The sequence below is a fragment of the Ammospiza caudacuta genome, chromosome 1, assembly GCF_027887145.1.
Source record: "Ammospiza caudacuta isolate bAmmCau1 chromosome 1, bAmmCau1.pri, whole genome shotgun sequence".
Lineage (NCBI taxonomy): Eukaryota > Metazoa > Chordata > Aves > Passeriformes > Passerellidae > Ammospiza > Ammospiza caudacuta.
In genome coordinates this window covers 15,541,946-15,565,015 of record NC_080593.1, presented here as the reverse complement: position 1 = coordinate 15,565,015, position 23,070 = coordinate 15,541,946, and the positions used below count along the sequence as shown (strand labels likewise).

General features: G+C 40.9%; 1 protein-coding gene across 4 annotated transcripts in view; it reads left to right on the top strand.

The window, feature by feature from the left end:
• The first annotated feature begins 15,990 nt into the window (after positions 1 to 15,990).
• ZEB1 (zinc finger E-box binding homeobox 1) overlaps positions 15,991 to 23,070 on the top strand; it is a 120,504-nt gene continuing 113,424 nt past the window's right edge. For 3 of the 4 annotated variants that reach the window (XR_009274404.1, XM_058800191.1, XM_058800183.1), the window contains exon 1: positions 15,991 to 16,074. Coding sequence is in view for 2 of the 4 variants with exons in the window: in XM_058800191.1 (XP_058656174.1) it covers positions 16,017 to 16,074 (58 nt within the window). In the remaining 2 variants the exon portion in view is untranslated. Of the gene's footprint in view, positions 16,075 to 16,786; positions 16,952 to 23,070 lie in introns of those variants that run through there. The other variant, XM_058800200.1, reaches the window with a different exon arrangement.

Sequence of the window (23,070 nt, the reverse complement as noted above, 5' to 3'; positions counted from 1 at the left end):
GGAAAAGGGCAGTTCAAATATTCTATATTTGGGTTGTGATCATTATTTTAATGTAGGTCTAGTGAGGGGATTTGAAGACAGATAATGTCTCTAAAATCTGAAAAATTTTACCTTGTCCTTTTATGGTATTTGTTTTAACTGACCTTTCTTTATTTCCAGACCATGGGAAAAGCCCTTCAGACTTGACACACAGGAGAAATATGGAATCCAAGCAAGGTGTGTCTAGAGTCTGCAGGGACCCAGTATGCCCTGCACAAACTGTTAAACAACTGGGAATTAACATCTCTTGAACATCACAGCATTTTGGCTACATTTGAATTTCTGATTTTTCACTCCCTTACAAATAGTTTCTAATTTTATGGTGTGCAGTAGCAAGCCTGAACACACAAAAATCAGGTCACTGTTATTCAGACATGCTTTATTTCAAAATCACCTAGTATCTAATGCAATTCACTTCAAACACTACATCCTCAAATCATTGTTTTAGAAGCTTCCTTAAAATTTGTTAAGGGGCTTTTCTGCTTCCCTATTGAAATTTACAGTGGTCTGTTCAGCAAGGAAGAAACTTATCATGGTCCCAAATCTAAAAAATCTCTACACACACAGTCAAAATAAAGTAATATATACCTGTCAAGTCTTTGCAGGAGCTGGATTCAGATAACCATAAAAGAGAAATTATAAAATCTGACTGTGTCATTCAAAGCACAGAGCAAACAGAAAAAAGTCAGACCATTTAGTAACTTATCTCAATTCAATCAAGTTACAAGCACATGAAGTATTCATTTCTCAGCTAGCACTGTGATTTTCAGATGGGAGGCAAACCTTCAGGATTATTCCAAACAGTTCTCACAAGTTATTTAAACATACATATTAATTATTTATAGCTAAAGTATTTCTCTTGTTTCACTTACAATGAAACTCACATCTGAACTCTTTATTGGCTTAAAAAGCATTATTCAACCTAGTTAAAGACCTCACTTTCACAATGCAGACTGAAAAATACGGCACAGTCATGACAGAGCAGGTAAATATGAAGGACAAATGCACAGATGCTAATGTGAAAGGCAACAGATCTCACTCACACTGGGAAACAAGGAGGAACTGAAAGAGAAAAGACTGGGAAGTAAGCAGAAGAGGAAAGGAGAAAAGAATAAGCGCTAACAACCTGAGTCAACATTAACAAGAAAAGACTCCCTGGAGGGAAGAGGTCCCTTTCTCATGACTTTTCTGTTTATTGATTCAAGTGGAAGTAGATAGATACCACACTGTGGACCTATTTTCTAATTAGCAAACAAACCGAAAGCTATAATTAAAACATCTGATTTAAAGAATGCATGAAGAGCAACCTTACTGTTTTGACTATGGCCTATTTAGTCTGCTTTGAGCTTTTTAGGAGTTCGGTATCAGAGTGGAACATATGGAAAAAAGTAACACTAGCACAGTTTTTTCCCATAAGCTAAATAATAGGGCATGGAGTAGGTAGATATCACATAAGTGGTAGACAAAACCTTGATTTAGATTCTAGAACTTGTAAACACCCTACACATTGCAGTTTTTAGTTACTGAAAATCTGTATTTGATCTTTAGTCTGAAAAAAAACCAAACCCAAACAAAAAACTTCCCAGATAATTCTAGGGTGCAGCAATGTGTCAAATTTACTCATCAAAACAGTCACAGTTAACATTGCTGTTTCTTCTATCTCTTATATAGGAAAGATGCTTTCAGCATACTGTGAATCAGTTGCATATCCAATGTCATTAACCTTAACACAGTCTTCCCAAGGTTTTGAAGCTCTGCAGTGTCCCTGGTCACGCTCACAGCTTGCAGCAATCACGACTAGGTTGCAGACATACTCCCACCAGATTTTCTGGATCCAATGAAGCCACAAGAACATATGTGTTTGCACTGATCCCACGCTTAAGCTCGCCACAGGAAAAGCTGCTCAGACTTGCTCTAAGCCTGCAGTTAAAAGGAAAAGACAGACAACTTCTAGGGCCTGACCCAATATCCACCAGTTTCTCCTGGAGACTTGGCAAAAGACTGTGTCAGCCTGTTTGTCAGGCCCCTTGGACTCTGGTGTGCAGCACACCCAGCTCTAGGAGCTGTTTCCAAACCAGGAAAAATGTGTCCTATTTAAACCTGCTGGTTTGTGAACTTATCTCCAAATACTCCCATGGGAAAACAGTGAAGTATCAAAACTCAATAGCTAAAATTATTGATATACTGAGTAACCTGTAAAGGAAAACAAGCACATTTCTCTAATCACAGAAACAAATGATTGGTATTGCATTTGTGAACATTAATAAGGCTATTTATTTACCAGTAGTAATGCAAGTTTGGCAACTTTTTATTTCTTAGGTCTTATTGGTGACAGCAAAAAAATGGTAGGAGGAGGATACAAGGACAATGGAGAAGAGATTTTCACTTTGATGGAACACTGAGGAAGTACCAGAGGCTCTGTGTATGTTACATCAATAATACCCCGGTTGTTAGCAGTGAGCTGGATACTAAAAAGAGACTTAACAGAGAATGGAGCTAAGACACAGTGCTGTATGTCCAATAATCTTCACTGACCAAGATCCCAAAACTATGTCATCTTTACACATCTTCAACGTTTTTATTATTTTGGTTAAAAATGTCAGTATCCAAAGAGTATCTGATAATGCCTTCCAGAGTAACTCCTCGGAAATTGCTCTGGAAATTACTCTCCTTGGAAGAAGTCAATGAGTCAGGTGGTAATTTTTTTGGTTTTACAGAGATGCTAAAAAAATTCATTTATAAAAGGGAGAATAAAATCTACACTCTGAAGTTTTATAAATATCAGGGAATTTTACTGGTAAAACAGGGAAGGAAAATAACTATACATTTCACCAGCTAAGCCCTACAAAAGTTAAAATTGCTAGGAGGTTACATGTGTACATATTTCAGCTGCCTTTCAGCATTTTTACTGGTGGATCAATCAAGTGTTTCTCAGTGATCTAATTCTGTCTCTGCTTTGGAGCACGCTTGGGTAGATGGATTTCTTTTTCTTTTTTTGGACATCCATGTACTAAATTGGTACAAATAGCTAGAAGTTCTGAAACTCTGCACAGAAAGCAGAAAAGACATCCCAACAAGATGGTGAGTACTTTACCAAATTTTAAACAAGCTTAAAATACAGAGCTTCTCTATATGGTCAGAATAATATATTTTTTGCTTAATTGCTTGATAGATACTGATGAAAAATTTTGCTGAACTTGTGCCTTGAAAAAGTCAGGCTGCAGGATTTAGCCAGCAAAGGAAGCTCCTGTCTAATCAGGTAAAGTTTCAACCAACCAACAGCTGAAATTATAGCCAACTAGAACCTGCCTCTTATAATGGAAATCCCAGGCATCAGTAATTGCAGGTCACCTGCAATTGTAGACCAGTTCTGTCTACAAGTAATTTTATTTTTATCCATAGAAATGAATGGAGTTTAGGGGGAAAAAGCTTTTACTTATTAAATTCAAAATACAGGTTTCAATATTGGCCTGGTTTGGTCCAGCCAAGCAGGAACAGAATTCCCACCCCACTTGTTTGCTGTGGTTACACAGCCCTGTGTTATTTCCACTATCTCACACACAGAGCCAGAAGTACTTGGAAGATGAAAATACTTTTGCTTTCAAATATTTTCCTTTTAAAAGCAGAAAGCTAAGTGTAATTCTATGAATGCATTATTATTTTGGAAGCACTGCTGAAGTCAGGAAATTCCAAGGCAATGTTATATTATATTCATTGTGCAGATGTACCAATTTCTGTTCCTCTTTTCCTTGTTAAATATAACCTGTTGTGGCGTATTTTTTATTACGGAATGTGCAGCGGGGCAGTTCTGCAGTAATGTTGGAATCTCCACCCAGAGGAGATTAGTTACATCTGAAAGTGGATGGGCAAAAATGAAGAGTAAAAAATGGCTGAAAGGAAGCCACTGTGTGCCAGAAAATGGATTTCATAATCCATAGGACTTCACTTTGAGAGATTCAAGACACTGCTCATTTTCAGGTAATTATCTGGGGTTCTCCCTGATGTCCCACTAACCAGTCACTTTGTTATTTTTTTGTAATACACCGTATCAAAAATTTGTTCTCAAAATTCTGGGAATGATTACTAATTCAAATATTTGGAAATTCTCCTGTTTTTTATGCTTCAATATTTTGGAGCAGTTTGTTCTAATCCATTTAGGAATAGAAAGTAATAGATTCAATTATATATATATATATATGTGTGTGTGTGTGTGTGTGTGTGTGTGTGTGTGTATATGTATATGTATGTATATGTATATATATATAAAATTAAAATGAGAAAATGAACAAAAGGCCACAAAAAAAATATCCTGACTAACCCCAAGAGTTCTCAAGCGACTTACACTGATTTACAGCCTCACCTTTCTTCCCAGACATAGGTTATCCTCTTGCCTCAAGGCCCTGCCTAATTGAGGATCCTTAGTTACCAGCCCATCCTCCATCCCGGTCCGGCTGCCTGGCTCTGCTAACGGGGTGCCAATGGTGCTTTCCCCGGGGGATGCACAGCGGGGTCCCGGGGCAGCAGCACCAGGCAGGGGCACCCACCCGGCTGCCCGAGCCCTCCCGAGGCTGCCCATGGCAGTCACTGGCTGCCAAGGGCACACCAGGAGAGTTTCCAGAAAGCTCTGCCTTGTGGCTCTGCCAGCCAGGCAGGAATGAAATACTAGAGAAGGCGCTTGTGTTGCTTGCCATTTCACGCCTTGCTTTAAGCAGCACTTGGACAACAAAGATCTTTTGCAGGACTTCCTCCCCAAAGCAGGGTTTTACTTCTCCTCCTGTCACTTCTCTCAGCTTTTCCAGGTATGTGCCAGTGACACCCACTTCCAGCCATCCCTCTGCACAGCTGCCTCCTGACAAATTTGCCTACCATTCATTTTTGGGCAATGGATTTATGTCAGCTGTGCCACTCCAAAGAAGGACAACTACTTTTTCATTTTTACTTCCTTGAAGGGCAGCTACAGGATAATTACCCTCAACTTGACTCAGCAGAATGGGGTGAAGCATCATCTCAAACCTCCCTTTGTTCATCTCAAAGAGCCCTGATTTCCAGGGAAGAGCTTCCCCAGTCTCTCTAAGTGCCTTCTGTAGATTCCCACTCCAGGAGCAGTTGGATGAGCAGTGCTGTCAGGTGAGGAGGGAGCACACTCCCAGTGATGGATGCATTGCCAGCAAGCAGAGCACTCAGCACTGGTCAGATGGACTCTGTTTAGAAAGCACGTGGTCAGAGCCTGACAGAGCAGCACTGAAAAATTCATAATGGAAAATGAAAACAAGGTGATTACCTTTGGCCTTGTGGAATGTGATCTAATTCCTAATGGGAGAGGCAAAGAGAAAAACCTGACACTCTGCTTAATGCATATCTTAACCCCTAAAATGTCCTAACATATAGTCAACATATATTAATCTTTGTGTTTTATTATTATATTTAACTGCAACATTATTAAATCACTACTCCTTCTTATTTTCTACATAACCCAAAGCCAGTAATTTCTTAAACTCTTTGACTCTCTTTAGACAGGAAGGTTATACTCACTTAGCATCTAACAGAGGAATTTAGCTTTTATCTGATACTGCTTTGCATCTTGCTTCAATATGTTTTGATTAAATATGGCAAGCTAAAATATTCTTTCTAATACTGGAATGATGTTTTTCTTTTAAAAGGATCCCAGATGGTCAGATAACAGAAGACAGGTCTGTTCACTGAAATTAATAGTAACTTAAAAATTGGAGATTACCAGTCCCTAATATCAAATGGCATCTTCTAAAGGGAAAAATAGAAAAATTACTGCTACATACTTATCCTTAAACTTGGTAATTCTTTTTCTTGTTAAATATAACCTGCTGGGGCATATTTTTTATTACGGAATGTACAGTGGGAATATGCATTCTCAAGCTAGGGATCAATGTCCTGATATTAATTGATGCCTTTATTTCCTTTTTGAGATCATATCTTTAACCAGAATGTAGAAGGGCTCTACAAAGTCTGCAGATGGATTGTGGTCCAGGGAGCAAGAGTGTTCCCATGCCTTCAGGAGGTGAGGGATCTCTGTAATGAAACAGCACGCTCACCTTCCATACACGATCTAGGAGAATACAGGGAGAGCCATATGGCACAGCCTAAAATTAGATATAACTTAACATAGTACCTAATTTCAAGGCCACAGAGCCTACATCTGTTGGAACTGGGTGTAGCATGAAATGTCAAATGCAGATTTAGATCCAAGTAGGACTGCAAAAGGGAAGTGTTTTCAACATTCTTTTAATTGATGAAGAAAAGAGCTTTCTGATGAATTTGTTAAGATTCTGAGGGGGAAGAGCAAAAGGTTTGGAGAAACCTGTATTTTTTCTCATCAGGAAAGTGGAATAAAAAGTATCTGGAACTTTTCTGGTACCTACTCCTCCACACTACTCCCCAAAAGAGATATATCCCCTTAGCTGGTAGTTAAAAGTATGGTAGAAGTTGTTGGAACAAGAAAAGACCAAATGAATCGTCAAACACTTTCCTTGTTTAAGGAATTTTCCATTTTAGCTAGTTTCTAAAAGTATTTGGGAAGACTACTCTGACAAATGAAATGCGTCTGATATGATGAATGACCTTCCATATATTGTATAAATCAAAATCACACATAAGCATCTGCCCAGGACTGCCTTCCATGGAAATTCCAAAATCATCTTCAGAGTGGGGCTTGCATAACCTGGATCATTAGGATTTGGAAACTATTCTGAACATGGATGGAAGATACATTAACTCATTGCCAAGCGACACACCTTCTCAAGCTGCAGGAAGAGAAGGGGTAATGTAGCTAACATATTATGGGATAAAATTAAAACTCTGTGCCTGAAAAGAGAAGAATTAATATTTCCATTCTGTAATGTTGCCATCCATGCTGGATATAGCCGGAGCAGCTGAAAAGAACATTGATCCTACAACTGGAAACAGTAGCCTCTTCAGCCACTTCAAATAAATGGGAGAAAGGCTGCGTCTGCAGCTGCTGGTCCAGTGGAGCATTTTTAATTTGGACTACTGCTGTTTTCAGTTTGCTAATACATGGGGATTTGAACAGCAGCCTTGGCTGCAGTGGGAGTAATCTCCTGGGAAGGATGGGGCAGCCAGATGCGGGTATAACCAAGGGATCATGAATCTAGGCCAAGCCCATGCCTTTGTGACCTTCCTAATCTTTAAAAATAGCTTTATGCATGGGTGTATATATACAAACAGATCAATTGTAGTAACAGATATTCATCATAAATGTTACTAAAATTGTTTTGCATATTTTTTAACATTCTGAAAGGTAAGAAAAGCTAATGAAGAAAGGCACCCTGAGCTCTGGTGTAGTAAGAAGTGACAGACAACACTGTGTAGCAAGCAAGTAAAAGAACATTAAATATTTCCATTTAATTTTAGCCATGGGCTTTGCTCTGGTACATTTGGTGATTCCTGCCTGGCTGGGTACTGTGTCTATATTTTCTTTTATGTATGAAGAACAGCCTGTTTGCTAAGTTTGGCATTTCAGACTAGGTAGTCGCAGCAATGGACAGGTCTGTCTGTTTGCTTTTTTTTTCTCTGATCTTGCCCAAGTCAACAGAAAGGGTTATCCATCACTATGCCAGAGGAAAAACAGGCTGGGAAAAAGGCACCAAAACAGTTTGCTTAGGATTCATACCAGCATGCATCAGTTTAAGGAGAATGGACACCCAAGCAATGCATATGTCCTTAAAATGCAGTTACAGAGTCTGTAAAACAAATGTAGTGCATTACTGTTCAACAGAAAATGTGACTGTGATTTTACTCAGATTAAGACTAGGCTGTCGTTAGAATACCTTGAAAGAGAGTCTGAAAAATAGTTGCTCATAAGCAAACTGGCAAAGGGGAAATTAACTGGAGTTGCAAATATAATTTTTCAGACCTTCAGGAATAAACATTTAAGCAAGAAACAATGTCAACATTACAGAACATATAAACACCATTTAGGAGCAGAGCACTATTTAGGAAGCAGTCAGCAACTAAAGACAAAGCAGTCTATGGTGAAGAATCCAAGGTAGATACAGTCCTGATTCATGGTGAAGAACACTATTGAGGGAAGAGTTTATCCATTTTGCAAATTAATGTAACACCAAAATTAGCAATGAATCCCAGGAAGTTTTTGACATTATTTAGAATAAATGGCATGGCACCAAAGTACTGTTATTAATACAATTAAGCAAATTTCTTCTGTCCTTCTCTGAAAGATGCTGCAATGATGAATCCAAATACCTCTGGCTGCAGGACCAAACTTTGAACTTTAGAATTGTACATCTCTGCAGAATAAGGCCTCCACAGTTATCCTCTCTATGTTAAGACTGCACAGATGTTTAATAAACATTTGTGTGGATTTCAAATATTTATGGGGGGAAAAAAAGCATTTTTTTCATGCCATAACAAGTACTTTTGTTTCTTTTGGTGTTACATTATATGAAAATCCACAGAGGATGGCCTTGTCATGAAACAGTATCTAAATGTATTTGTCAAAATAGACATCTGTTGCAGGTGAGACAACAAATTCTAGGATTTCTCACCCCAAAAAAATGAGTGAAAATTAGAACAGAGGAATGAAGTAATTTCCAAAACCCCAAATACCTCATGACAGGAAAATATATCTCATTGATTGGACTGATGTCAGGACTAAGAGATGGGCTGGAATTCATCTCACTTATGTGCCTGTGAGATGTGCCAGGCTCTACTGACTAGATCTAACTACAAAGCAGTTGGAAGGAATAGCCCACAAGTAAAATTATGGGAGGCAGCTGAGTCCCACACATGGTCCCCTACCATGGTCACTAAACAGGAACTAGTCATCACCTGCAAGAACTCAACTGCTCAACTGAAGGCCTACCAACAGCTACTGAAACAGGTAATGAATCTTTGAAATAAAACAAAATTACCTAAAACAAATCAAATTTTAATTTTCCTGCAGCAGATATTGATGCCTTGTCAGGGATGACCTAGAACAGAGGCTAGACAGAGCTAAAGAATAAAGTAGGTATTTATTAGAAGGCCTCAATGGATACACCTTGGGCAGTACAAGAGCCCAGCCAGGGCTACACCCAAGATGAACCTAAAATGGTCACAAAAAGTGAAGGACTGGCCATGAAGTGTCTCATTTTTATAAGTTCTGGTCCATTAGCATATTGGAGTTAATTGTCCAATTATAGCTTTAGCTTATGAAGTCCTATCTTTCTTGTTCTCTCTCTTCATTCCGTCATTGTTTATGGTCTTGGGCCTGAGATTTGGATCAGTTATCCTTGGTCCCCAGCTAGAGAAGGAATTGTTTTGTCTACCTACTCTGTGAAGGTAGCCATCCCTTAATATGAAGCTCAGAACTACACACTAAAGCAGCACAGAATCTGAAAAATATAAAAGCTAAAATCTGAGGCATCAGTAGCTTTTTTGTATTTGCAAAACCATGGCCAGTCATGGTCAGACACCTACAAAGCTCTGAATTACTATTTTCAGCTTCTACATAATTCTAGGTAGAACTCTATTCTTACTCAGGATTTTTCAGGTAAATTCTCTGGGCATGTGAAGATCTACTTCTGGTATTCCCTAATCTGCCTAATTCTTCACTCTACCTAACCACCTGCAGATCTTTAAACTTGGTTTTTCTCTACCTAACTGCTCTTCAGCAACCAATTTGGGCTTTTCAGAACAAGCCCAGCGTGCATGAAGCATTGGGTATGATCAATCTTTAATATGAAATCCTAGTAGTCACTGAGTTCCTGCAGGATATTAAAAACCAAGGTTCAATTATATTCTCTTCTAATAAAAATCTGAACCATTGTCATTCAGTAATGATGGAAATTCACCTTCCTAAAGAAAATTCAGATGGTCTTCACGTGTACTGATGGATGTTTTTGGTTTAAAAGACTTAAAATAATAATGGAACTAGAGAAACATTATAATCTAATGGCCATAGCATTTATCTAAATGGTGTGGAGAGTGTTTTAAAGTTCTTCTCTTAAGATGACACAGGAGCTCTTGTCGTTTTACAGTACCTAGTCATCAATAAAAGAAAATGAAAGATCTTCATAATATCAAAAGCCCAGGGATTTAAGATACTGCCCACCATAGACATCTCTGTTCAAATCTCCCCAGGAACAACAGGGAACCTAATAAAGTGAATTTTCAAATAATTTTGTTCGTAGAAACCTGTGGACCACCTGCTCTCCCTTAATAATTACTCTAATGCAGGCTTTTAATACTTGGGTGAAAAAAGACATTTCCTAGATGATCTCACATAAAATCTTTTTAGAATTTTTTTCCACAACGGAAAACAGAAAACTGTATTATTTGGATGGATCCATACTAAGCTTTTCTTTTTGATAGTGCAACCCAAAATTCTTGATATGCATAGCCTTATGTGAGAATCACAATCCCTTTCCAATTCTGTATCAACACATGATTATTCTTGCACTGAACTGCTGTTCCCTGCTCCAATTAACTCAACTCAGATATAATCACACCTGAATTTTACATAGCTCTGTAGTTCCAATAAGTTTGGTCTATGCATATGAGTTTCAAACATATTGCATTTTTTTAACACCATATGTTTGTAACTATCAGACAGACCTTGCCAACCCTGAGAATCAGACAAACTATGCTGAGTGCACCAAAGCTTCACTTCACATTCCAGAAATTAACCATTGCAATATCTGTTTTTCCTTATGGTGTTGGCTGATCATTTGTTGCGGTCTCTTAAGCAAAATGAGACTTTCAACTGTATTTATTTGTTTGTTTTGTTAGACTCTCATACTTTTTTTTTTCTGTTTTTCTTTATGTTAATTCTGTGTATTCAGAAGACACACTGCGAGCTCCAGAAAAACAGCTTTCCTTTTGTGTATTAACAAACATTCCCTGGAGAAACATTATGCACTTAAAGTGAGGAAAAACAAGAAATGAGGGATAACAAATGACTAATGCCTAACATCAGAATGTGTTTCAACTACTAAAACCGCCAGATATAAATGAGAAGATTATGCAATGAAATAATTAAGAAATCAGTTTTAAGTTGGGATTTAAAGAGCTGTACAGACATCATAACAAAGGGAATAACCCCAAATGAGAGCCAAATGAGCAACTGCACAAAACTGTGAGACAGCAAACAGCAAGAGGGCTGGGGAGCAGAACTAAATCAGAAATAGAGGGGAAGTTACAGAAGCAAACAAACATGATCCATATCTGAAAATATTCACAACACATTAGTGTTTATTTAGCATAAAGGATAAGAACCCTTAGCAGAGTCATCACAAACAAAGATGAATGGAAAACGTGCTGCTATTAAAAGCGGGCGATCTAACTTAATTTCAAGTGTAAGTTGATCAGTCACAACTTCAGAAGTAATTTTTTAAAATAGCATTTTAAAGCAGCACTTTGCTACTGCATCTAGTGGTAGAAAATAAAGTGTTGAAGCAGACATTCTCATCTGAAGTTCCACGTATTTTGAAAACAAAAAAAACCCCCCACAACTGTTCACTATCCACCACTCATATCCAAATTTTCATTCTAATTCCATTTTGAATACATGAGATTTTCTTTGCCTTTTGGATGAAGAATGTGGAATGACCTTTTCAATTTTTTTCTCAAATCATTTTTTGCTCTGTGAAGGTTCTGAAACAGAGATCACAATGAAAGTTAAAATTAGTATAAGAATGGAAGAGTAGGTCCTTGTTGTATTCTAGTACGTTCATTTTTACAGCAGACTAACCTGACATAGGTATCAGCATAGGTTAATTGCTTTCAAGAGAAAAACAATATGCAACAAGAAGGGCAAAGGACAGCAAGAGAAACAAAATGGGTTTGAAAGCCTTTGTGACCTTCACAAACACTTTTTCTTAATAAAGAAGATGTTAGAAAAGTCAGTTGCATATATGCAAGTCATTATAGCTATCTATGCTATGTACTTTTTGATGATTTATGGCAGAGTTACACCCTCACACTGACATCTTTCAAGCAGGTCCAATCTCCTCAAGTTGTGCAAAGACATGACAATTTATTAGACCTCATAAACTTTGAGCTTTAAATGTACAAGTAAATTCATGGTAAAGTATAAAAACAGAAAACAAAATTATGAGATGAGGAAAGTGGAAAAAAGGTAATTTCCCATGATAAATACTTACAGTCTGCTCTAAATGAATGGGAAAATTTCAAGCCATTTTTTGAGACTGTACAGCATCCCAGGGTATACCTTCAAAACTTGTTAGATTCATTTGGAAGCATAAATAGAAATTGGAAGGTCATCTGAAAGGCACTACACTTCTATGTTGCTACCTCAACAATTAACATTTTATTCAAGATTAGTTCCTCAGCTCCAGAAAACTGTGTATTTCTGTTTCACTGTTCTCCTAATAAATCTTTCAACTACAATTCCTGCAGAGGAGAAAAAGTGCATTTAACAAAAATCAAAAAGAAAAAATCACTAACTGAAAAATAAATTTTAGGAACTGAGATTCCAAGAAATATGTGGAATTGGAAACAAAATTTCGCTAATGGAAATAAGAAAAAAAAATAAGAATCTCCACAAATCAGAAATAAAACAAGAAACAATACACAAGAAACAACACTGAGTTGTTTTCCATTGTAATTCTCAATTCATTAAACTAAATGAGCATCCTTAAATCTAGAATAATCAAGATACAATGTGAAACTTCACTTCATAAGCATCAATAAGGAGTAGGAATACAAACAAAGAACTGATTGCTTTTATTTAATGATACATACTTAAGAGATCATAAATCAAAACACAACACACAACATACAGGAACATTTTTTAAATGGAAAAAATCTGTTTGTAAGAATCATTACCTGGTTTTTGCACATCCATACAACATCATCATAGTATGACTACGGAAGTATTTTAATTCTTGTCTTCAGACAATGGAAATAAATTAAAAAAAAGTTGAAGTACTGCAGCTGTGCAATCTCATGTTTTAGCTACCATATGCCTGTTTAGGTTGCCTAAACTCCTATACGATTATGTTACTAGAAACTCTTATGGATGACCACTGTCTCAGAATTCCTCCTTTAAAGAGATATCTTCTCAAGACTGCCACATTTAGGAGGATGCAGAAATATACCTCTTCACTAAGATTTTGCAAATTAACACATTAATTAATTCTTGCATCCTTGACTGACAAGTCAGACTGAAAGCTGTGCACCATAATGGAAAACCAGATTCTCCATTCTTGAAGCACAAACCAGTTTAAATTACATATACAACATGCTCATGTCCTGCAGAACATGACAAAGGTAACAGGAATTTTAACTAGTTGCTTTGCATCCAGGATTAGAAGGATGTATTAGGTAAAAATTCTTTTACAGTGGCTGCACCCTTAATTTAGCACAGTAAATAATGGGAACTTTGTATACAAATGTGTGAAGTGCCCAGTTGCTTGGATTAAATACAGCAAAGTTTAAAAATCAAACCCCCAAAACCCAGCCTGTCTAAATATCTATTTACAAGTTGTCAATGAGACACTTTTCACAATGAATAGTGATTGGAGTCATCAATAACTTGATGCAAAACATTAATCTCTGGGGTTTTTTTTTATTTTCTAGACCTGCTTGGTCTCAAAGATAACATATACCAAGGTTGCTTTGTTTTTCTCTTCTCATTTATCCAAACTATAGCAGTGTACAGCTCCCAATGTTCCTGCCAGTTTCAGTTCTGCTCTTCAGGAACTAATGGGCAGCACGAGTTGTCATCAGTTTCTCCCAGCTGCTTGGAAACCTCAGGAGATTCAAGTTCAACCAGACACTATGGCTCTTGGAAAATGAGCACAACAAACACCAGGAGACTGTTTCTCTTCTCATTCTGTTAGGAAACATAAATTGCTCAAAAGGAAGAGACAAGAATTCTTATCCAGAGGTGAAAAGTGACAAGACTCAATGAAAATAAGCTCTTCAAAGTTGCTTAAAGAGGGCTTGGAACTTTGTGTGAATATGCAGGAGAATATTCTTACAAATCCGCAAATATGTTTACAGATATTATTTATTATTTGCAACTACCTTCTAAGAACATGACTAAATTTAAGGAAGTAAAAACTTTGCATGAAAAATTGTACATCATATTTTGGTTCATCCTCAAATTCATCCACAGAATGATAAAAAGCATCTAACAATTCCAAAACACCTTAAGCACTCATTTGCAAACAGTTTCACAGCCACGGGTTATGTTCTGGACAGAAACTTTACAAGCAAGGATGTTGAACTAAAAACAAAACTCTGCCTTAAAATTTGTAATTCGCTCACTTGAAATTTGAGCTGACAAGTTTCACTTTTATCTTATAGTTAGTTTCATGTTGCAGTTCTTAGCCATCCTCATGTTTGGGGTTCAGTACTCCCAGATGATGCCAAATCTAATGCTTTTGAACAACTCCTGTTAGTGCATCAAGCACTTGGTACTGTTTGATTTGCTTCTTTCATCACACATTAGAGCCTTATTAAAATGCTGAGGTCAGCAGCCAACCACCACTGAGTAAAGACACAAATGTAAAAACAATCCACCTAAACTTAAGGATTTTTTGAGAACTGCCAAATGACTGGCACCTGCAGCCACTGCTTTCATGCAAGTATCCAAAGCCAAGGCTTGGGGGTTTTTGAGGGTACAAGTGATTAGGAAAATACCGCTTTGGATCTTTACCTAAATCTGCACCCATTTTAGCCTAATACTTCTTTTCTGAGCACTTCTGATTGTCCAGACTTTTGTGGGAGCTTCAAATGCAAGGTATGTCCATAAACTGGCAGTTCAATAGTTCATTTCCTATAGACGTGTTATGCTGCTTCCATGAAATGAGGTGACCTGCTAGAGAATGTGAAATAGAGCATGTGGAATAGGACAGTGGAGAACAGCTGAAGGCCTCAAGTTCTGTAGCGTATCAATTTCTTATTGAAAGTATCCCATTAAGAGAAATGCTTTCACTGAAACTTAATTTAATTACATTTAATTTCTTTAGATAAAAGAGTTCCCCAGAAGCACAGAACTATAAATTCTACAGAATCATGCCAAGATAAAGAAAAAAAAAAAGGGAAATAAGGAAGCCTAGAAGCAAACTTACTAAATTATTTTATTGCCTGAAAAGCAAGAGTAAATAAATAGCACAAGTGTTTGATGGTTTTAATTTTTATATACATTAAATAACTTTATTAAGCACAACAGAGCTTGCTTATTAATTATCCGTGAAAATTTGCTCTCTTCTTTTTATTCGTTAAGGCGCAGAGTTTCATACCTCTCCTCCTCTCTGTAAAACCGGGAAGTACGAGGAAGGAAAGCCCGAGCGCGGCAGACTCGGCGCACGGTGGGAACGGCGTCCCTGCGCTGCAGCTGTCGGTTCCCGCTCAGCCCCGCCAGAGCCGCCGCCGGTGCCGGTGAGCCCGGGCGCGCCCGCAGCGCTGCGCGCCCCGCCAGGTGCGAGCCGAGCCCCGCGGGCCGGGAGCGCAGCCCCGCGGGCCGGGGGAGCCGGGCCGGGAGTGCGGCCCTGCCGCACCTGGGGGCGGCTGCCGGGGCCGCACCTGGAGCGGAGCGGGGCGGGCGCGGGTCCGGGCCCTCAGCGCGGCGCTGCGGGGCTGCCCCGCGGGGATCCTCCTGCGCCGCCCGGGGGCCGGCGACCACCGACACCCCAGCCCGGCTCCGCCCCGCCCCGCCCCGCGGGGGTCCCCCTGCGCTGCCGCCGGCGCGGGGGTCGTGGGGCCCGAGCCCCCCCGGGCGGCGCGGCCGCTCCCGGTACCTGCGGGCGCAACTTTTCCCTCGCCGCCGTTCAAACGCGCTGCCGTAAAGCGCCCGTCTCCCGTGGCAACAAGGTTCCGGGCGAGCACTAGGTGTAGGAAGGTGATGTAAAAGTAAAACCACCCAGTGTCGTAAACCAGGTCCGGGGGGGAGGGGAGGGAGTGAGGGGGGCGGGCGGGGGAGGAGGTGACTGGAGCATTTAGACACCAGCGAGCGGATCATGGCGGATGGCCCCAGGTGTAAGCGCAGGAAGCAGCCGAACCCGCGCCGCAACAACGGTCAGTCACCCGCGGGGCAGCGCCGCGGCCGCGCTGGGGCGGCGGCGGGGCCGGGGCGGGGGCCGGGCACAGCCGTCCCGAGCGCGCCGGGGGGAGGTCGGGCGGGCGCCAAAGTAATTCCCCCGCCGCGGCTCGCCGGGAGCGCGGCTCCCTCCGCACCGTTATATCCGCTACCTGCAGCCTTCCTCGCCGCCGCCTCCCTCCTCCGCCTAGCGGTGCCTCCGCACTCCGCCGCTGTCCGGGACCGTTACACGCTGCTTCCCCCTCAAGCCCCGCGACCGCCCCGCCGCCGGCAGCGGGCTCGGGGGCCCCCGGCCGCGCCGCCGCCCTCCGGCCCGGGCGGGGACGCGGAGCCCCGCGGGGAGCGGCGGGGGAGCGGCCGCCGCCCGCCCGGCCGCGGCAGCCCCAACTCCGAAACTTGTTACCTGCGCGCTACCCCGGGCGGAGCGGGGCCTCCCCCCGGCCCCGCGGGCGGGATCGCCCCGCCGCCCGCCTGGGAGCGCCTCTGCCGCCCGCCGGAGTTTCCTCCCCGCTCGCCCGGCAGCGGGCCGGCTCCTCGCCCCCGGCCGGCGCTCGCCTTTCTCGGGGGGGCGGCGGTGGGGGACGCCGGCCGGCCCCGAGGGGACACACCCGGGAGCACACGCGGGGGAGGCACGGCCGCCGCAGCGGGCGGCGATTCGCGCGGGGGCAGCGCGGCCGCCCCGGGCCGGCGCCCCCGCTCCGCGCCCGCCCGCCCGCTCCGCGCCTCCCCGCCCCGCCGAGAGTTGGTGCCCGGCGGCGCCCCGCGGCAGCCCCGCCGGGCCGGTGGGAAGGGAGGGCTGCGCCCGGGCGGCGGGGGCGGGCGGCGAAGTTTCTTCCCTTCCCTCTGGCTTCGGAGGTACCTGTTTGTATAATAATGGGTGGTAACGGTTTGGCCGGGGGCCCCCGCTCCGCTCTCCGTGCGTGTGTGACCAGCTGCTGCAGTCTATATAAGGAATTACATTTACATTTCAGGCTTAAGGGCTGCTGTGGGGTGGTGTTTTTTTCCCCTTTGGTACGTGTGTTACTTTAAGATGCAATGGGAAGGTACACGGCGGGGGGAAATAAAGGCTCGTAACACCCACTCTCTACTTATTTTCTGGAAAATGGAGAAGTAGTTCTGTCCTCGTAGCACGACTCTTCGGAATAGGATGTAGAGCAGGCGATTTTGTAACCCTCCTTGGCAATTTTAGGTTTTATGTGGCATTTCCTGTGCAGGGTCACGGATAGGAAGGCTTTGCCTGCGATCGGAGATGTTTTCATATGCAGTGAACGGTCTCTGAAATAGATCGGAGTCACGATCGGTGCTTCACCTCTCTAATCCTCCCTGTTGGGGCATAACGTGGTGATAAATGACGGCCTTTCCAGGGGCTAACGGGTTGGTTTGATTGTGTTGAACTTAAAAGGGTTTCTTATTTTTGCTGTGTGCGTTTTCTAGCAAGTATTCTTGTTTGCACGCTCATGTTGTTAATTCCTTGTCCTAGTGTAAATATTTATATTTAGCTCATGATTTGGCTGTGTTAAAGGTAAGTTTGGAAAGTGCTTTTCTCTTTGCCTTATTAAAAATGTGGATGATCAGAGAAAGGGGCTTTTCTTGTTGCTGACGACAACATGTGTGACATGTGAGTCTGAACCACCCAGCGTCTGTGCAGGAGCTGTAAACATGTTTACCTGAACAGGAAAGAAAATGGATTTTTCTCTTAAAGATCCAGTGATATGAATGCCATACTCTTAAAGCATATCAACAGATGACTTGAGAGAGAAATTTTCTGAAAACCTGGCTTTTGAAATCGACGGGGAAAAAAGATCCTTGATTGCTGCAGCAAATGGCAACTTGTGCAGGTAGAAAAAAAAGATGGTGTTTAGTTTTCTCCTGCATGCATGTCAGCCCCCTCCTGTCTGCTGCTTTCATTCTCAAGGGAGGGATTTATTTACCACGCTTGCTGTCAGTGTTTTTCCTTTGTGCTTAATATTAGAAAACCAGATTTGAGGCTGTTTAGCACAAACCGTTTTGTCTGCAGCGTGTATCACTTGCAGAAAACAAAAGGTGTATAAGATCTGGTATCATTCCAGGTATCTTTCATCTTTATCACTTTTGGATCTCATTCCTGCACCTACTTTATTATGTAAAGCCTCCGAGTCTTTATCAACTAGTTCTGTAATGTAAAATGTAGTGTGTCTGGGTTAGGCTGGTTTTGGTTCCTTTTATTGAGGAATTAAAACCAACTTAAGTCATTGTGCATTGGACCATCAGGATCGGTTAGATAATAGAATCTGGATAATAGAGATTTCTCAGCAGTGGGTTTATGTTTGACTTGCAAATATTTACTGAAGAAAATGCATAGGAAAAAAATGTTAACCCTTTAACCTTTAAAATAAATAAGTATGAGGCTTTTGTTTTCCCCAAAGTCGCAGAATGAACTTGGTACTTACAGGTATCTTCTGTTAATGAAGAATGGGCATAGGGGAGATGCATAAGCAACTGGCTTGTTTGTAGTATAAAAAATAAAAGCATTTTTATGTTGTTTCCTATCCACGTTCCCACAGAATATGAAATTATTACAGAGAGATTGCGCTAGACATCCAGTATGCCAGTTAATGATACTGAGCTATGGCATTGAGTATTGTAAACTTTTCTTCTTTTTATCTCTTGTTAAACTTAATACAGCTAATCTTACACTGTAAACTTTTGTTTTTTCTTTCTTTCCCCTGCTTTCTCTCTGTGTTTGGGAGCCATCCTGGTGCATTAACTCTAGCTGGAAAGACAGTCTTATCATCTTAACTCTGGATGGTTCCTTTTCTGCCTTGTTTATTGGTCCCTCCAGGAGGTCAGCCAAGAGCCGATTGGTGCTGCCATTGAGGCCTCCACTTACAAGGAAATCTGGCACTTCCTACCTGAGGAAAACTACCCTGTGTCATTGTCCTTAGTTCTGGCCAATACACAAACAACTTCTGCTACAGCAGAAGAGTTAACAAAGTGTTGAGATAATGTGATAACAGCAGAAACACAGCGCTGGTTGGGAGTCTCTGATCCTATCTACTTCTTTCCCTTCTCCCTCTTTTTTGGTAGAAAAATGAAGAGGAGGAAAGAGAGACATGGTTTGGGTATTTTTTGCCAGTCATCTGCATAGCCACGCTCTTGTGAGACTCCTGAGCAGACTTCAAATAGATTCAATATCAGCAAAGGTTTTCTTGTTCTGAGTTGGTTTGCAGGCTGATTAGTTGCTTTCTTAGCTTCTGTCATGTATGTTATGGGACTGTCTTAGTTTTTATTGAACAGCAAAACTAAAAGTGACATATCTTGCTCTTCAGCAATGCTGTGAGATAAATAAAACAAACTTATATTTAAAACTTTCCTTCCTAGAGTGAGAAAAGATATCAACGTAAAGTATAGATGTCCTGAAAAAAATGCAAGTATGCCTTCAGTTTTTCAGATGCATATTTGATGGTGAAAAGAGGAATGTATGAATTTGGGTAAATTCTGTGCGCTGTCAGGTGCATGTGAGGAGAAGATAGAAGCCAGCCTTGGTCACAGTGAGTTCATTACTAAAAGGTTATGTCGATTGACTTGTTAGAGTGCAATTTCAGTTGCTTTGCAGTTGGTTCTTCTCTCTTTTTTATTTCTATTAGGTAACACCCTCATATAAAGTTTTGCTACCAGGCTAAGAACTGTAAGAAGACTGTAAGTCTCTTTGAATAAGGCAAAAGCGTATTTCTTCTAGCTCCAAGGTGTTACCTACTGGCAGGACGTCAGGTGTTAGTGACACTTGGGATACAACCATTCCTGCTTGTGCCTGTCTTCTCTTGCCCCCTTGCCTTTATTTTTTGCTAGGTATCATGTTTTCACTCTAATGTTAATTTAAAGTTGCAATTTGGGATTTGTGGAATGTAACCTGAGTTAAAATTCCAGGCACAGTGAACAGGTCTACATGGACAGCTGAATTAACTGTTTGAGACCAAGGAAACCTTCTCTCTTATAAACAAGTAGTATTTCTGTTTTAGTGTTAGCTACTGAAATATAGTGTGAGTTCTCTTAAAAAGGTCACTATTTCTTCATTTTTCTCTCAGCAGTCAGTGCTTGTTATTTTAACAGTTGTGAAGCAGGTTGTCTTATGGTAATTAATTACCTGAGGCAGTTGGATGTTTTAAAGGTAATTTGTTTCCTGAAACAGTTTGCCTTGCTTGTAGGGCTCTGTACATGTGCTGCTGAAAGGGTTAATAAAAAAGTAGCAAGAAGATGAAACTTTCCTTCTGACATGGGCTTCCCTCTCATAGAAATCACTCAATGTTTTTATTTAGAAGTTTGAGGCTTTGATTTCTTTGAATTCAGTCCATATTTTCTGCTGAATATTTTTAATTACATCACGTAGACTCAATGGGGAGGGGTTTCTGAGGACTTTGGGCTTTATGACCGGTCCTATTAATTGGTGTTACTGACTTTGGCTGGGCTCTTGCTCTCTGTAAGCAGCTCCTCTGTGGACAGAGCAGGAGGAAGGGGTTCTACAGCTGTTCCCTCTTTCCTTCCCCACCAAGACTCCGGTTGTGGCATTAGCCTGTAATTTTTTCTTATAGAGGTTTTCCAGTGCTGGGGGAGAGGCTGAAGTACTCTGAAGTCAAAATATCACTGTAATGCCTTTTCTCATGTGGAAACATCTGTTTTAATAGAGTTTAAAATGCCAGTGAGGGATGGCAGACACTATTAACATGTGTGGGACTCTGTATTACTATGGTAAAGAAATAAAATTAACTTTTGTGAAACTTGGATTGTAGGTTTTTAACTCGGGGTTTTTGAACTGATTTTTGATCAACTGCTCTCTATTGCAGAGAAACTGCTGAAACTACATTATCTGGCCAAATGCCTCTTAAGCATCCCTGCTTCTAAATTCAGTCATTATTATTTACCAAAAATATAAGCTTATTGCTGAAGTCATTAGCTGTTTGTAGTCACTTCAAAAACATTTAGCTAATTGATATTGCAAGCTGAATGGAGTAGGTGTGCTTTATCAACTGTAAACAGTACATTCTGAGTCTCTGGAAATCATAAGGGTTCTACTCATGATAGGTTTCAAAAAGCCAAAACTAGAGGTTGAAACCCAAAAATTACTTTGTTTTTAAGTAGGCTTTCCTACTGTATTGCAAAGTACAGTTCCAGATTAACTTTCAGCTGATTAACATCAATATTCCTGAGTTTTTGGTGGTTGTTACCTACATTTTTCAAGAGGACTCACACCTAGGATCTTTTCTGTTTTGGGCAAGTAAGCAGAACCCTGTCTTTCATTTGTGGTCTCAGAAACATTGGTGCTTAATTCTGGCAGCTATAATAGGCCTGTTATTTTTGAGAACTAAATTCTCAAGTGACTTACCCAAGGTCACACAGGAAGTCCATAGCAAGACTGAGTCCCAATCCATTTTTAATCCTCAGGACTACTCTTGCATTTGGCTTGATCTAGTGCCTTAAAGGGAAAGAATAGCTTTGTCATTTGGTAGTTACTATTCCTTTCAGCTTGATTGTTGAAGTTCGTTCATATTTATAGGAATATTTTGCTTCCACCAAACAAGTGGCAAGACGCAAAATTCAGTTTTGTCTTTTGCCATTTTCAGATGGTATTAAGATAGGATTTTCACTGGTGATGTTTCCTGTCTTCATAGTCTATGTAGTGATGTGCCAGAAAAGTAGAATGTTGTCTTCTGGTGTGTTTTGTACTTCCAAATCTTATGTTCAGTGATGCAAGGGTAGACAAAAATCACGTCAGGAAGGAATTAGTTAAAGACTACACTGTTAACATCAACACCCCTGCTGGGATGGGGAGGGTTTTCAGGGGACTGTGTTGGAGTTGAACATCTGGGCAGAAATTATTTCATCAGATGTTGGTTTGGTTGTGACAGTAATGACTAGAGAAGAGTCTCAGTGTATTACCAGCATTTCTAATACTTGAAAATGGTAAGTAAATAAAAAAGCATAAGTCCTCCTCAAAACAAAACTTTCCCAGGAATGTCTTAATAAGTGCCAGGCCTGATAAGTTGACTAGACTGGGCCAAACAGGACAAACACATGCAAGTCTAGGTTTTGCCACCACAGCTGCTTGTCACAGGTGGAGCTGTGTGGGAAGCAGCTGTGGGTGCAGGTGGGTGCTGCTCCTGTCTGGGCAGCACGAGGCAAAGGTGGGTATGCAGAGTGTTCTCATATCTTCATTTGTGAAGATGTGTGGTTAGCTCCACTCATGAGACACTGCAATACATCGGTTAGGATAGGGATTCTTTTCTGCTGAGGGAAATGCTGTTGGAAGTTTTTAGTAATTAAAAAAAACTATATAGGCAAACCCTCAAGCAAAGGCTGGAGAGTAGAGGGTTGTGTGCATGTGTGCTGCATGGGTGAGGCACAGCGTGTATGAGGGAGGAAGAGTGGAGTAGGCAGGGGTGTAGTCTGCTTCTCACTGAAGGTCTGATACCTCATTTCTGATGCACCTTGCTGGCCTTCCAGGGAGGAATGTATTTGGCTGCTGCATGAGAAGATCACAGTGGTAAATAGCTTTGACCTTAGTTGGCTGGGTGATGCCTTGAAATACTGAAATTGTTGTTGTGTAGGGGGTTTTAGGAGTGTATTGTTTTGTACTACTTTCTATTTCCATGTTATGTTGGCAAGTTTTTCAACCTTTTATAAGCCATTGCCTCTAATACTCTCAGTTGATTTTTTAGCTAATTATTATGTGCTCATGTGTTTCTCAGTCTTGGTTTGCTTTTCTGGTTCTCCAGTTCTTTGCATCTTATTTTATTATTGTTGGAAAGAGTAACAAAAGTTTGATATTTTAAAAAAACTGTTCACAGTTGCAACTTTCTAATCTTTGTGACCATTCCTTTGATTTTTCCTATTGAGCTACAGTTTGTTTATTTAATAATCTATTTATCTCTTTTTTGCATAGATAAGTAGTACTCCTGAGTGACAGTCAAGAAGAATGGGAATCTCAGTCAAGAGCAGTG